Genomic DNA, 17557 nt, shown 5'->3' with positions numbered 1-17557 from the left:
CAAAAGTGCACTGACTAAGAATAAATGAAAATCGGTGGTGCTCCTCACCCTTTAGACATCCAAGAACAGGATCATTACAGATAAATGTGAATACCTACATTTGGACTCTCCAATGCAGCGCGTCTAGAATTTATCAGTCGACAAAACCGTTTGAAAATTAGCCTTCATCAGCACATTGCAAAATAATTTCTCCTTATAGGCTCCTGCGTTGAGAGCTTCTTGGGATGTCAGAGACACAAAAACTTCAAAAACCTGTATCAATGACGTCTTTATTCTTTGTTTGTTTGTTTGTTTGTTTGTTTGTGTGTTTGTTTGTTTGCATCTGCTGTCGGCTGAACAGCTTAATACGACATAAAAAAGCTTTTAAAAAACTGAATTGCATAATGGACTATTGCGTTCTGAATAAAACTTTTTCATACAGTAATTTTCTTGATATTTCTGGTATTTTCATTCCTTTTTGCAATCAGCAGAATAAATCCTTTTGTGCCACATAAAGCACACAACAAATGGTGACTTTTGTAAAAATGTGGTGTCACACCTTGAAGTTATTTTCCTGCAATTATACTCATCAGGGAAAGTAATGAATGTACCTGTATTTGGTCTGACATTTACGTCTTTGATCCAAACAAAGGAGATGTGAACTGCCCCACAAAACTTGGAACTCAAGTATTTTCTTACCTAAATTCTGTCATGATCTGGTTGGCGACCAACGGGTGGCGCTGTCGGCCCCGCCTGCACAGCTGCTGGTCGTCCCGATCAGTGGCGGACTGTCACGTTCGGATTGGCGACCAACAGGTAGCGCTGTCAGCCCTGGCTGTTGCCTCGCAGGTGCTGGTCGATCCCAATCAGTGACACTCAAAAGGACTCCCGGCACGACCATTCGCTGTCGGGTCATTGATGTATGCTTTGTATACAATTGTATGCATTGTATGATGTGCATGTGTTTGTTTAACCTCGGCAGACCTTTACTCTTGGTCTTTATTTGATACTTAGTATTTTTCTGCTTGAAAGACTTTGATGTTTTAGATTTTGTTCCTGTGGACTTTATTTTAATACAATTTCTCAAATACAACCTGCTCCTCCCTCCTACCTGCTTTTTGGGATCCACATCTGCCATCACCACCTTGCAAACCGTGACAGAATTACCCGACCAACCATCGGATCCCGCAGGTACAACGGACCGGTCTCATTTCCACCCTGTGCCTGGCAGTGCAACGTCCACGTTAGCCCACGCCTCGTCGAGTTTGAATTGCGTCACTCGACGAGCCGTAACGTCCACGTCAACGTCCGGCCGAGACCTCCTTCCATGTGGCCGTCCAGGGTGACACTGGGTGTCTGGCAGTGCACGCCCACATCCAGCCACGCTGTCGTCGTGCATGTTGAATTGAGTCGCATCCACGACGAGCCGTCCATCGTCCGCGTCCACGTCAGTCCAAGACCCCCCTCACCACTGGATCCCTGAGCTGCTATGGACTGGTCTCGTTTCCCCGTTATCGGGTAGTTCGCGTCCACGTTAGCCCACGCCACGTCGAGTTTGGATTTAGTCACTCGACGAGCTGTAACATCCACGCCAACGTCCGGTCGAGACCTGTTCCCATACGGCCGTCCGGGGTGCCACTCTGCGCCTGGCAGTGCAACATCCACGTCGCGCTATGCGTCATCACGTGAACGTGCGAGATGGATCGCACTCACGCCCACGATGATCCGTGCTGCGTCCACGTCCACTTCAGGCCGAGTCCCGTTCCCATCAGGCCGCCGCCCATCATATGCTGGAGAGGCACTGTTGCCGTCTCCACCATTGTTCCCTGGCGAATTGGACCTTTTGGGAGACTGTTGGGACTTCTGAAGTCCCAACAGGGGAGGGTACTGTCATGATCTGGTTGGCGACCAACGGGTGGCGCTGTCGGCCCCGCCTGCACCTGCACAGGTGCTGGTCGTCTCGATCAGTGGCGGACTGCCACTTTCGGATTGGTGACCAAGGAGTAGCGCTGTCATCCCTGCCTGCTGCCTCGCAGGTGCTGGTCGTTCCCAATCAGTGACACTCAAAAGGACTCCCGGCACGACCATTCGCTGTCGGGTCATTGATGTATGCATTGTATGCTGTGCATGTGTTTGTTTAACCTTGGCGGACTTTTACTCTTGGTCTTTATTTGATACTTTGTATTTTTCTGTTTGAAAGACTTTGATGTTTTAGATTTTGTTCCTGTTGACTTTAGTTTAATACAATTTCTCAAGTACAAATGCTTTTTGGTAGCCACATCTGCCATCACCACCTCGGAAACCATGACAAATTCAATTTGTATTACAATTTGGACCGGCGTAAACGGCACTGACGCGGAAAGGGGAAGACTTCTCTTCCTGCCGATAGTCACAGTTTGAAAGTATTAGCAGAGCTTCAACAGACCAGGATAACGGCTGTGTAAGTAGTGAATGCCGGAACAGTGGATCAGAATGGGAAGTTTGGTGTCGCTTTAGAGTAGGTACACACAAATAAGCATTAGTTAAAGGACAACCGACGCCGCCGGACAAGTTGTGTCCATAATTTGTAAAATCACTTCAAATGACTTCTATGGAGCGTATTATACAAAGATTCCACCGCATATAGCTATATTTTACGTTTTAAGACTCGTGCTGAATATTCAGGAAGTCTTGTTTTCGAGTTGATGACGATCCCCTAAGTGACGTCTTATTTGGAACGCCCCTGACCGAGAAAGCGACACACAATGCATTTTGCGATACTTTGTTTTGTCTTAAAACTTTGTGTTGATCCGTGTTGATGGCGAAATTAGAAGGAAAACATAACGCGAATGTTTAATAAAGCTTTTTGAAATTCGCTGACACAAATTCCCAGTAGACAAATCAGCCCATTTCCAACGGAGCTTGGGCAAGATCTTCTAAATTTTCTGGGACCCTACATTGCTGCCATTGACGGCTCGAATTGATATGGGAGGACTACTTTAATGGATTGCAAACATTTATGCTTTCCTCTTCAGAACTATTTGAATCATAATCATAACTGGATGAGTAACAAGAAATCATCTTCTCCGAATCTGAAGCCATTGTTTTGATTCTCGAGCAAGACAAGATGTCTTGGCGTGACTTCACGAACTGGAGGCGGAACTTTCCTAAAATCCCCAATTGGCAGCTCAATTTGTTGCAGTTTTAGCACACTTTAAGTCATTTTTATTGGTGTTTTGCATTTGACTAAAACTATCAGCCTGCGTGTTTTGGGTATTTTAGATGCAATAAAACGTTTTTCTGATGTCAGTTAGGAAACAAAAAAATGGTGTCGGTTGTCCTTTAAGCACGAGTAAAAAAATGAGTTAATCATTCATAAAGCAGGTTTCTGACCTGAATAATCAGTAGCATATAATTAGCAAAACCGACTATAAATGTTTTACTCTTCATTAATATGTGTCTTCGTACAGCATTAGCAGAGTTCATCATTTATACAGCATGTTTCTAACATTGAGCATAAAAAAACACAGGTACAAAATGTTTTACACATCCTCAATTCATAATGTACGTCAAGATTTGCATTTTTTTACTTTATAAATGACAGATTCAACCCTACTCGATGATGTATAGCCACGTTTACCAATCAGTTACTTTGGAAGCGCCAACGGTTTATAAGGTCATTTAGATTGTGTATGCAAATGATGAACCAAACTATTTAGATACAGTCGCATGCATTTCACATCAACTATTAAGACATGTACTAATGGTTCGCAAGTGTGTTAGCAGATGTTTTAGAAAAATGCACGCATTTTGTTTTCCAATAAATGTCTCATTAACACTTGTTAACACACGAATCCATTATTTCGGGTAGTATTTGCCATGAACCCATCCAAAAGTGAGCACTATCCTGAGCCTTATAACGGATTTATAGATAACATTTAAAGACTGACAAAGCCTCGAGATGCACGAAATCTATTCTCTTCACAGAGAAAGGAAAGACACAACAAAAGGGATACAGAACAGCGTTCATAATTAGTTGATTCATTTATACATAAATTAGGTGGTCCAATAGGCAAGTAGTTACTATATAGCCCTCACAGTCATGAGGGGCCGGGTTTGAGTCGAGCTCCAGCCTTCCTGTGTGGAGTGTGGATGTTCTCCCCATTCCTGTGTGGGTTTTCTCTCGATAATCCGGTTTCAAAAAAATGCATGTCAGACTCATTGGACACTCTAAATTGTCCTGAGCTGAGAGTGTAAGTGTGGATCGTTGTTTGTCTCTGTGTGACCTGCGTTCGTCTGGCCACCGGTTTTGGGTGTCTCCTGCCTACTGGGGGAAGACCGCTGGGATAGACTACAGAAGCGTTGTGAGGATGAAGGTGATTTTTGGAATATGGGGTGAAACTGGAGTGCCCAGAGAAAACCCACGTAGGCCGAGGGAGAACATTCAAACTCCACAAAGGAAGACTAGAGCCAGATCAAACCCACAACCTCTGCACTGTGAGGTCAACGCATTCACCACTGGTCCACTGGGCCGCCCTCTGAGTCTTCCTAAAAGGAGAATGTTAAATCTATTGGAACACAAACACATCAGGGCAAGGGTTCATCTGGTTGCCAAATATCTTCCTGCTTCAGTTCCCAAATGTTGTCAGAGAAGCTCTCAGTCAGATCTTCACGCTGACAGTTGCAGCTTAAGCTCCAACATGAGTGTGTAAATGAGCCCGATACTTTACTTCCATGCCAGCTAACATTCACCATGACGGTGCCAGCAAGTCAACACTGTAAAAGCACTGAGTAGTCTGAAGTTGGAAAGGTGCTTTAGCAATGCGCTCCATTTACTGTTTATCGTTTTCATTTTTTAATGAATATGAGGTGTGGCTGTGTGTTTGCCTTCCATTACAGCTGTCATTCTTCTTATTTTGTTCCAGGTATAGGATATTTTTCTGATCTCACCCGGATGCTCGATTTAAGAGCTTATCACTGCCAATGCGGTCATGACGTCAGTCTGTTGGTTTGCTCCTTCTTGGAGGCACATTAACAAAATTTCACAAGCCAGCAGCTTACCAGTCAAAAGAAAACAAAAAATTAAAATTAAGAAATAAAAAATAAAAATTCTGAGACTGAAATCCAAATACTTTATTTACTTTTTTAATTTAAATACTTTCAAAAAAAGTTACATTATGTGAAATAAATATGTGTGTGTAAGCTCTCAGTCGTACAGGAGTGGTCCATCGATGAAAAGGTTTCTTCAGCCGCAGTGACGTGCGGTGAGGTTCATGGCTGGAGTTCAGAGAGTCAGATTTACAAACATATGAACTCTACAGAGTAGCTTATTCACCATTTGATTGACAACAGTTAATGTGTTTTGTTTAAAATGTCATGTCCGCATTCTTGATATAAACTGTAGCATAGAAAAAATAATTAAAAAAAACGTGATTATCGTGTTACCTTTACTGATTAATGAAGTTCATGCGCCCCTCCTTCTCAAGAAAGTCATCAATAACTTTCAGCTATTGATGCAACAGTTTTAAAAGTATCTCTATTTCTTTCAATTTAGATATGTAATCCTCCATTCTTAAAATAAGGCCAAGCAACACGAAAAAATGACTGGATGGTTGCAGTTAACTTGCTAACTGTCTACTGTAGCTTGCTGTCACTAATTCTATTATTCTACAGCCAAGGAGGCACAAGAAAAATCTGTAATCACCAGCACCCCCTGTCATGAGGCAGGAGAACCGTGTGCCTCACCTATGCACATAATTTTGATGAAAATAAAATAAAATAAACACTGTAGTACAGTGTTTATAATGTAAAGTGATTCTACATTTAGTTCATATAAAAGTGTTTCAACAACTAAGTATGACGGAGAGCAATGCGATCTCACTGCAGAGCAAGCCAGCACAGTTAGCATAGTGATTGCGCAATCGATGGTGCGGCTCAGCCAGCTGCTGCCTCACCACTCGTCTCTACTTAGTATTTGAACGGTAAATGTGAAAATTCAGCAATTTTGAAAAAAAAATCCAAAAACGGTGAAGTTGAATGGAAAAGAACTTTAAAGTAGAAATCACTAAATAAATATAACTTTAATTTATTTTTTCATTTGATATTGCCATGATGACAGGTGAGGCAAGGCCTCACCTGCCTCCCCTGACTGCACGTCACTGTTCATCCGTCATCTGTACTTCTTTGAAGGTGTCGGACGTTTCGCTTCTTATCCAAGAAACTTTGTCAGCAAACTAAAGTCTTACTTGTAGTTTAGGCCCTATATATATATATCCCAACTGTCCAGACATGGCGGTGCCAGACTCTGCTATGATAGGTCCCTGCTCTCAGGTTGGGGGGAGCAGAGGACTACTCCCTGCAGCTCCACTGATTGTTCCTATTGTTCTGACTAACGACTGGCCTGATTGCCCCACTTCGACCAGTATCACCTCATCAGTATTACTAATCCTAAATTGCCTAAGCAGGCTATTGTATGAACGATCCAAATTGAACCTCACCCCACCAAACCGGTTTAATGAAGGATTTAGTTGTTCTTTCAAACCATCTATGTTCTTTCGCTAAGATTTTAACCTCATTATCGTTAAATGAGTGGTTGCTAGCTTTTAGGAGCATATGTACTGCCGATTGAGGCCCACTAGTGTTATCCCTGCGGTGTTGAGTCTTTTCTCGAGAATTTGTTTAGTCTCCTCAATGTACTGCTCTTTAGAATTTTCATTCTTACAATGTATTGAATAAACGACATTACTTTGTGTTTCATTAGGCAGCCTATCTTTAGGATGTACTATTTTTTCCTTAAAGTGTTTAGCGGTTTGAAATAAGTAGGAATTTTGTGTTGCCAAAGGACTCTTTGTAGTTTTTCAGAAACTCCTGCAATGTAAGGTACTACTACTCCTCTCCTTTTTGTATCTTCAGAAATTTTGGGTTAATTCCCTATTCTTTCTTTCTGACATTTGTTAAATGACCACTGAAGGTACCCACAGTTTGTGAGTGCTCTCCTGATATGTTTTGACTCATTTTCTCTACCTTAAGATACAAAAGGAGAGGAGTAGCAGTACCTTACATTACCACCATGTCTGGACAGTAGGGATATATATAGGGCCTAAACTACCAGTAAGACTTTAGTTTGTGGACGAAGTTTCTTGGATAAGAAGCGAAACGTCCGACACCTTCAAAGAAGTACAGATGACGGCTGAAGAAACCTTTTCATCTATGTGAAATAAAATAAGACAATATTGATTTTGGATCAGTAGGTACATTTGTTTCTATTATTGTTTGTGTCACTGTGAAGCATGTATTTTGTGGCTCTATTGCATTTTCCATGTTCTTTTTGCTTACAGGTCATATTTTAAACGGAAAGGCCAGTTGATTGAATTGAGCGGTCTGTGTATGGCCATCATATATATATACTGTTTATTTAAATTGTATTTATTTTGTATTATTTACAAAATGCTAAATAGTACGTTAAATGTCTGATCAGATGACCTGTACACCCATTATCCTTCTCCTGAATACATTTACAAGATATAAAGCCCGGAGAGAAGTGGCCCTTGTAATTTAGTGAGACTGTTCAGGGATTGAAGTGTCTTAATGGCTTTGTTGTCCTCAGGACCATTTAAAAAGAAAAACCCTCAATGTGAAACTAATGGAAGATACCATAAAAGGCGAGGCAAGGCCATTTAAAAGGGAGCTTGGAGTCATTAGCCACAAATGGACAAAAAGGGATGCAAGAAAAAGAAGAATCGGGCACATTCGATCAGGTGCAGCACTTACAACATGTGATTTTCTTCTAGGTCTCTGCACTTCTGGTTGAGCTACACACTCTCCATCTTGTACTGCAGTGAGAACAACCAAGTGGGTGTCTACAACAACGAGAGTCGCAGATGCTCCTGCCCCTATAGTCATCCGCCATGCCAAGGTCTTATCCCATGCTCTGTCGGCGACGGACCTCGCTGTTCGTCTTGTTCCGCTGAGAATCGCACCCGATGCTCCAGCTGCAATCCCGGCTTCAATCTGAACCAGGGAAACTGCAGGAACGCAGTGCCCGACCCCACCGACCCTTACTTGGGTCTGGAAAGTGACCAAGACTTGCACGACCTGGAGCTCCGCTACCTTCTTCAGAGGCGTGATCCGCGCATCACTTTACATGCCGTGTTCGTAAGCAACGATGTGCGGATAAACACTTGGTTTGACCCGTCATGGAGGAAGCGGATGCTACTGACCCTGAAAAGTAACCGGGTCAAGTCAAACCGAGTTCACATGCTCCTGGGAGTCGTCTTGCAGTTTTGTCTCACCAGGAACAGCACTCTGGAGCCAGCTTTTTCGCTCTTTGTGAACCCCTTTGGAGGCAGCCATTCAGAGAGCTGGACAATGCCAATAGGCCAACACGGCTATCCCGACTGGGAGCGGACCAAACTGGACATTCCTTTGGACTGCTATAATTGGACGTTGTCTCTCGGAAACAGATGGAAGAGCTTTTTTGAGACTGTGCATTTTTACTTGAGGAGTCGAATCAAGGACGGCACATCAATGGGATCCAAGAACACTTCGGTGGACTATGATCCTCTGGAGGCGACAGAGCCACCCAACAACGTTGGTTATATGAAAGTGAACAGCATGCAGCTCTTCGGATACAGCATACATTTTGACCCAGAGGCAATCCAGGACTTGATTCTGCAGATTGACTACCCGTACACTCAGGGATCACAGGACTCTGCTCTGTTGCAGCTGGTAGAGCTGCGCTACAGGGTCAACCGCCTCTCACCCCCAGGGGCCTCCCATGTGGATCTTTTTGCCTGTCTGCTCCGACACAGACTGAAACTCTCCAGTGCAGACGTAAGCAGGATCCTCACTGCCCTGCAGACGTTTAGTGCCGAACAACCGAGCTATGTGGAATATGAGGCTACAAAACTATGTAGCTAATGGCTCCCCGTATTACGTTTTCTATTTTCTTGCCGCATACGGTACGGGCTTGCATCCTCTTTCAGCTGGATACATTTGTTGTCAAGTGTATGTTATGTTGTTCAAACCTTTGTTGTACATAAGCTGTGTACAATTCAAACCAATGCTAATGTCAATGTAGTTTTATGAATAAAATATGTTTAAATCTTGGGTTTCAATGATGGGTTTCCTCATTGGTATGAACCAGTTATGATACAAGCACACTCAATCAATTCTGTGCACTGCGTATGGGAGGTTTTTGATTCAATTCAATTGACATCTGAGGAACAACGGTAGGGACTAATTGTTTTGTTGTTGTTGTTTTTTTTTTGCGCAAAGCTTCTTCCAAAGTCATGAATTGTAATAGAAATCAAGTGTTGTCTCGTAACTGACCACGGCGGCCAAGTTTTATAATTTAAAGTAAACATTGCATTGGATCATGAAAGGCAATTGGGCATGAACACAAATACCAAAGGAAATGAGCAGATTTTCAAAAATGACTAATAAATATGTTTGATATTTCAAACTTCACATTGTACACAATAATAGGCAATTCAGTCACTAGTTTTTGTCAGTGTCAACAAAGAAACATACCAGGCCACATTCATAACATTTCAATCTCAATCAAGCACGAACAAATATGGATTTTGGAAATCCTGAGTTTGACTTATTCTGCAAAGCTTCATTTCCCCATTTTTACAAGTTTCTTTTTCATATTTGCGATAACCATGCGTATACGCGTTGCATGTAATACAAAGCCTGCCCGAGGTGAATTATTGTAGACCACCAAGGAAGGTGATCGGTAGTTGCCATGGCAATGACAAAAAAAGATACCTCTGTTACCCGCCAATGTACCATTAAAATCTTATGACGCTGTTGAATTGAATTTAAATCACGGCACAATGCAACCTTGAACAGTATTAAATAAAAAAAATATATAATGAATAATTTTGTTTGAATATTGTTCAAAAGAAGCCACGGCCTTTTTTAGCGCAATGTTACCGAGCAATACTGGGAAGATACAGTTGTGCGCTCTGTTGTTGTTGTTTTTTATCCCATCTGGTGCATCAAAACACAAGGTCTCCATTCTCCTTTTGGGGAGTAGCCTTGGCAAAGATTACTAAGTATATAGTTGTAAAGGGGGAGGGTTTGTAGGAGCACTCTTCTGATCTCCGCCGTCCCTGACTGCCATTCACACTTACTGTGATAGATGAGCTTGGTAGGCAGTGAGACATGACCGGCATCAAACAGCAGTAAGTTAGCTATCAGTGACGAGCATAGTGCCCTCGGGTAGAAACGAAGGGACAAGAGCCCCACAGACTAAAAGGAAAATTGGGTTAAATTCCCCGGGGGCAGGCAGTGCAGGGAGTCCGTGTTACACAGCACGGCTTTTGATTCAGATCTTTGCATCTGAAGCGAAAGACAAAGCTTATCAAGATTCCCCCAACATGCTTCTCCTCAGATTAAAGCACTTGCGGTGTGACGAACATTGAATACAGAAAGGTTTGTACAAAATATGATTTCAGCGAGGCAATGTTGAGTGATGCAGTTTGTGCTGAAACATTGATAGGTATTGACTGCTTTTGAGAAAGCTACCCACAGGCATGAAAGACAAATATTGGCGACTGTGGGCAGGATTTTGAAGCTGCATCTTGAAATGCGGCTGCAAAAATATCTGTGGTGGAAGTCATGAGTAACGTGGCAAAGCACGACTTCCTGCAAGGGAGTCTTTTAGTTGGGAGTCAGGCCTTCTTGTCTGACATCAGCAAGTGACTTGACTCATGTGCTTCCGGACAAAAATTCGAGCAAAATACACCCCTGACTCTGACGGTCTTCCCAGAAGAGTTGATGCTGTTATTGGTGTAAAGAGTGAGCCGGCGTCACTGAACCCTATGGATGGATGATTGTCCTGTCTACATTTACAGAACACGTGTAACACAAGCAAACAGTCACATGGAAATAACTCCACATATATTACCAACAGTCAGTTTTAAAACTAGGAAGTAAACCCATTCATTAATTTTCCGATTCGCTTTATCCTCACAAGGGTCGTGGGGTGCTGGAGCCTATCGCAGCCGTCTTCGGGCAGTAGCAGGGGACACCCTAAACTGGTTGCCAGAAAATCGCACAGCGGACAGAAACAACCATTCACACTCACACTGACACCTAGGGACAATTTGGAGTGTCCAATCAGGCTGCCATGCATGTTTTTGGGATGTGGGAGAAAGCCGGATGACCCGTAGAAAATGCACGCAGGCCTGGGGACAACATACCAACTCAACACAGGGAGGCCGGAGCTGGAATTGAACCTGGTACCTCTGCGCTTTGCGGTCAAGGCGCTAACCACTTCACAACCAGGCCGCCAGAAGTAAAGCCATTCATTCATCTATTTTCTTGGCAGGGATGACCCTCTCTTTCATCTCCCCATTGATTAATGCAAAAGAAAATTGTATAATACTTGATGTCAACAACAGTTATTTTTTTTTATGTAATGGTCCATATATTTCAAATGCACAATAGACCACATTTCATTGTTTATACTTTGAGGTATGTATGGATTTCCTGAGGTCATTTTGCCATTTGTGGTTTGTATTTTAGCAGGCCATGCATGCTGCATTGACTTTGCTCGATTTGATCCCAATCAAATTTTTATCCGGATTTGGAAGACGCGTGATTCTGAGAATTTCCAATTCCACGTATTCCGGAATGGCGTCACTTGAATCCTGTCGTGTAAATCCCGCGTAATTGCTTCATTACACATACATTTTACTTTTAACATACGCTCTCTTAAAATGGCAAAGCAACGGCTGCAAACCAATTACAGTGTCTTTTAAATAACAACCAAGAAGCACACTTTGTCTTACAGCTGGACAGAAACGACACCATAAAGATTGAGAGAAGTACCGAAGCATTAATGGCAACAAAAGGGTTTGTTTCTTTACCAATTGCTGCATAATGGTTCAAGTTATTCCTTGTACTCTGGTAACTTTTCTGGACTCGTCCTTAAGGCCTTGACTTGTTTCAGTCCGAGCATAAGATGCTGAGACCTGCCAGGCTTACATTTCAATGATTTCAATTCATTGACTGTGGAGAAGGATATATCAAACACCACCTTCCAAACACATCCTGTGCTGAAGTCTGCAAAAACTGTACGCTCCAATAAAGCATCTATCACCCGAAGAATTTGCATGTGTCTTCACAAACTAATGGATTCAGGGTGCGGTCCTTAACAGTTTGAAGCATGCAATACCGCAGAGAGGAAAAAAATGCTGCAATTTGGAAAAAGGTGGACACGCTTGAGGGGGTTGGGATGGCGAGTTATTTGAGGGCAGGAGTTATAAATGCGTGTGAGCAGCTATGCACACATGCTCGCTTTTACACTCAAATACGGGGCAGAGGCTGAGTGATAAGCGGCTGCTTTGCCTTGGCAGTTGTGTGGGTCTCTGAGGAAACATGAGCTCAACTAATGTGAATGTCTGTTTAACAAGCATGCTGGTGTGGGGAGGCTCAGGCTCAATGAAGGGGAGGACTTGGTGGAGAGGATGAGCCCAAGGGAGGCATCCGGAGTAATAGCTGATGATGTGTCAGAGCCACCCAGACAACCGGCTTAAATAAGATGGGGGCTGTTAATGATGTTTACAGTTTAGGATTTTTAAATCTACCGGAGATGCCGAACTGCCAAAAAAATGTTAACTTGCCAACAGATTTGAATGTAGTTGTGAGTACGTTTGAAAAGGTACTTGTTAACTAAATACTACAAATGTAGCATTTTGCAAAGCCACAAGATATTGACTTGGATATGTGCAGCACTTTGTCAGCTGCAGTGGTTGTTTCAGGTCTCGATAAATACAGTTGAGTTGAGTTGAGTTGAGTTGAGCAGGTTCCAAATTATTAATTACATGGTCATTTTATTAATTTTCCTGAATACCAAATGACTTTGAAGTCATATTATTTTTTATAGTCGTCGTTAGTCATAGTCGTGTCAATCATAATAAGTATGACCCATCTATGATCCACCTATCGCCCATTTTCTATCATACATGTCCATCAAGCAAAGCAACAAATTGTCCGCAGTTAAAATCATGATGTCAATGTGAATTTATGGATCATAAATTGCTTAAATCTTCGGTTTGAGTTCTATGCTTCTTAAAGTTATTCCGTAGCGCATGCCCAATCAATTCCGTGCACATCATGTGGAAGTAATTTGAAAAAAATAGCAGATTGATGTTTTTGATTTGCTCGCGTTAGTTCTAACAGTTTGGATTTATTTGCTTTGAGCTAATTTGACAACCATGAACTGATATCACATGCCTTATTGGTTGACAATCGAAGCTGTCTGCTGTGGGGAAAAAAGTACATAAGTTACATCCTAAGACAGAAAAAAACCCCGCAACACTGAAGAATCAAACCTTGGAAATAAGCACTGCCTCATCAATTGTTTCATTGATTGAACACAAATATCATATCCTGAATGAAAATGACGAAAACCTATTGATAGAATGAATAACTCATTCACAGCCATTTACAAATTTACTCCGGAATTCAAAATATGACATAGAGCGCCATTCCCGAATGTGTTCGGGGTTTTTTTCGTGTTTGGGTGCCGATAAAGCGCTGGCCATGGCCTCTGGCGTTGTTTTTTCCTTCCACAGGGGGGCAGCATTTTAATTTTTTCCATGTTAGCGCTTTGTTCCAGCTTCAGCCTTTGTGAAAGCCTTAAATGAACCAATATGTATGTGTTGCATTGTATTTTGGTACTTTGGACAGCCACCCTCATTACAAACTCATTTAACTCATATAACACCAGACCCATATACTTGGGAATTACACTCTCTTCTTTCATCATTCTTTCATTAGAAAAAATAAGTTAGGAGCGGCTGGATAGCTCAGTTGATAATGCACCGGTGTGGCATATGGGAGACGAGGGTTCGAATCCCACTTGTGGCAGAGAAAATGAGCACAATGACATCATCCAGTGTGGGTCCTTGGGCAAGACCCTTCACGCTAATGCCTACCTCATACAATGATGAGAGACAATAAATGGAATGACATGCCGGCTCAGACGTCGCCCGGCCAAACAAGGTCTGCGTCAGGTGCTGGGGAACCAGAGCACCCTGATGAAAAATGGGCTACTGGAACAAAGCGGAGATGGACGAGATGCGATAACATGGCTCTGTTGGAATGCTACTACTCAAGCAACCCTAGTCAGAGGGGTTACATGCGGAGAATGGGGGCTGAATGGTTACTTCGAAACCCACAGTCACGGTTGACCACGAAACAACTAGTAGCTCAGTGTTCCAATATCCACAAACGGCAATTGCTATCACAACTTGAGATTGATGAGGTACAACACAAATTCCGAGGTGAAGGGCCCCAGGCTGCCACATCACAGGAAGAGGTTCAACCAGAGATTGGGAGGCAAGCCCCAATGAATAATGAGATTGGGAAGCCAGCCCCAATAAATGAAATGCTGAGCGAGGCAGCAAATGACCTGAGAGATAAGATCATGGCAAGAATGAAAACTGGGCAACGAAGGCACCGATTACAACGGCTATGTGAAGTACCAATGAGCTGATATACACCTCAGCATCAGTGATCCTAGACATGCTTGGCTACAAGAGCAACCATGAGAGCCACGAGATTCATTACCCACCATGGAAAAGACGGTTGGAGGCCAAGATCAAGGCGGCTCGGAAAGATGTGAGTCAATTGACGGAGACCCAGAGAGGTGTGAATAAAAGGCCAATACCCAAGAGGTACATGCAGATAACCATACCTGAAGCACTCGAAACTGCCAAACAAAGGCTCCAGGCCTTGGCCAGTCGCCTAAAGAGGTACACGAAAGAGAATGAGGCCAGAAGAATAAACAGGCTGTTCGCAACACAACCTGCGAAAGTGTACGCTCAGTGGCAGGGTTCTAACAGCAGAGCAGACCCTCCAAGGCTGGAAACTGAAAGATACTGGAAAGGCATATGGGAGAAGGAGGTCGCACATAACAGCAGTGCACAATGGCTGGTGACTCTGAAAGAGGAGCTCAGCAACCTCCCTGAACAGAACCCAGTTACCATCACAGCGGCAGATATACAAGGAAGAGTCTCAGGTATGAAAAACTGGACGGCACCAGGCCCGGATATGGTCCACACCTACTGGCTAAAGAAACTCACAGCTCTCCATGAGCGCCTAGCAGCACAAATGAACCAGCTGCTGATGGATGGGACTCACCCAGGATGGCTAACCGAAGGGCGAACAATCCTGATCATGAAGGATTCCTCAAAGGGTGCAGTTCCTTCCAACTATCGGCCAATAACCTGTCTCTCCACAACATGGAAGCTCATGTCAGGCATCATTGCGGCTAAGATAAGTGGACACATGGATCAATACATGAGCAAAGCACAGAAAGGCATTATTAGGTGCCAAACATCAGCTGCTGGTTGACAGAACAGTCGCTCAAGACTGCAGGTCCCGACATACCAACCTGTGCACAGCCTGGATTGATTACAAGAAAGCATATGACTCGATGCCACACACATGGATCAATGAATGCTTGGAGTTGTATAAGGTCAACAGGACCCTGAGAGCCTTTGTTGCAAACTCGATGAGGATGTGGAAAACCACACTTGAAGCCAATGGCAAGCCACTCACGCAAGTGTCCATCAAATGTGGCATATACCAAGGTGATGCACTCTCCCCACTGCTGTTCTGCATAGGACTGAACCCCCTCAGCCAGATAATCGCCAAGACAGGCTATGGATACCGCCTCAGAAATGGAGCTACAATCAGTCACCTCCTATACATGGATGACATCAAGCTATATGCTAAGAGCGAAAGGGACATAGACTCCCTGATCCACACAACCAGGATCTACAGCAGTGATATCGGAATGTCATTCGGGCTGGAGAAATGTAGTCGGATGGTGACTAAGAGGGGCAAGGTAGTTCACACTGAAGGGGTCTCACTCCCTGAAGGAACAATAGCAGACATTGAAAACAGCTACAAGTACCTCGGTATACCACAGGCCAATGGCAACCTCGAATTAGCAACAAGGAAAGCGGCTACGACCAAATTCCTCCAGCGGGTGAGGCAAGTCCTCAGAAGCCAGCTCAATGGCAAGAACAAGACCCGGGCAATAAACAGCTATGCCCTGCCAGTGATCAGATACCCTGCAGGAATAATAAGGTGGCCAAAGGAAGAGATTCAGACCACGGATGTTAAGACCCGAAAACTCCTCACCATGCACGGAGGGTTCCATCCCAAGTCCAGCACCCTGAGACTGTACACAAGCCGTAAGGAAGGAGGCCGGGGACTAGTGAGTGTGAGAGCCACTGTCCAGGATGAAACATCCAAGCTCCATGAATACATCAAAGAGAAGGCTCCAACGGATGATGTACTCAGAGAATGTCTCAGTCAATGGGGAACAGAGGATGAGGTGCTGGAAGAGGGACAATCATGGGAGGAAAAGCCCCTACACGGGATGTACCACCGAACCATAGCAGAAGTGGCTGATCTCAAGAAGTCCTATCAGTGGCTAGAGAGGGCTGGCCTAAAGGACAGCACAGAGGCAGTCATCCTGGCTGCCCAAGAGCAGGCCCTGAACACCAGAGCCATAGAGGCAGGCATATACCACACCAGACAAGACCCAAGGTGTAGGTTGTGCAAAGAGGCACCTGAGACAATCCAACACGTAACTGCAGGGTGTAAGATGCTGGCAGGGAAAGCCTACATGGAGCGCCATAACCAGGTGGCTGGCATAGTCTACCGAAACATCTGTGCGGAGTATGGACTGGAAACCCCAAGGTCAAAATGGGAAACACCTCCCAAGGTGGTGGAGAATGACCGAGCAAAAATCCTGTGGGACTTCCAGATACAGACTGACAAGATGGTAATGGCCAACCAACCAGATATCGTGGTCATAGATAAAGGGGAAAGGAAAGCCGTTGTCGTGGATGTAGCGGTCCCGAGTGATGGAAACATCAGAAAGAAGGAACATGAGAAAATCGAGAAATACCAAGGGCTCAGAGAGGAGCTGGAGAGAGCCTGGAAGGTAAAGGTGACAGTCGTGCCTGTGGTGGTTGGAGCACTCGGGGCAGTGACCCCCAAACTCGACGAGTGGTTGCAACAGATCCCGGGAACAACATCGGATATCTCGGTCCAGAAAAGCGCAGTGCTGGGAACAGCACAGATACTGCGCAGAACCCTCAAGCTTCCTGGCCTCTGGTAGAGGACCCGAGCTGAAATGGGGACAGACACCACCCATGGTGGGTGAGACGAGGATTTATTTTTTTTTTATATATATATATTGTGATATCATGAGAGGCTAGCTCTCAGCGGGACAGGACAAGAAGTGCAATGGACGACAGGTTTGGATACAAACGAAGGTTTTAATCAAGGGTTTCAGGGGGAATTCACAAGCAACAAAGGTTTGAATAGTGTCTCTTCCAATACTTAAATCAAAATAAAGTCTCTTCTGAGGTAAAACTGAAGACTGAGTTCTTCTCCAAGAGTCTCTAGGCCTCATCCCTCTTGACGTCCTCCTCATGTAGCCTAGCCACCTTAGCAAGGTCCAAATCCAGTGTCCTGTCGTGTGGTCCCAACTGGCAATGAGTTCCACGCAGCAATCAACTTCTTCACAGAGCACAGCAATCGAGCTTGTCTTTCCCCAAGC

The 17557-nt window shown here is 44.0% G+C and overlaps 1 protein-coding gene across 1 annotated transcript in view; it reads left to right on the top strand.

Moving 5' to 3' along the window:
* The window catches only part of brinp3b (BMP/retinoic acid inducible neural specific 3b), a 51568-nt gene extending 41832 nt beyond the window's left edge, over window positions 1–9736 (top strand). The window contains exon 8 of the mRNA XM_089008553.1: window positions 7749–9736. Coding sequence (XP_088864679.1) covers window positions 7749–8877 — 1129 coding nt within the window. The 3' untranslated portion in view covers window positions 8878–9736. The remainder of the gene's footprint in view (window positions 1–7748) is intronic.
* The last annotated feature ends 7821 nt before the right edge of the window (window positions 9737–17557 follow it).

The sequence above is a fragment of the Hippocampus bargibanti genome, linkage group LG11, assembly GCF_051943395.1.
Source record: "Hippocampus bargibanti isolate YZ-2025 linkage group LG11, ASM5194339v1, whole genome shotgun sequence".
NCBI classification, from domain to species: domain Eukaryota; kingdom Metazoa; phylum Chordata; class Actinopteri; order Syngnathiformes; family Syngnathidae; genus Hippocampus; species Hippocampus bargibanti.
This window is presented reverse-complemented; position numbering and strand designations above follow the sequence as displayed.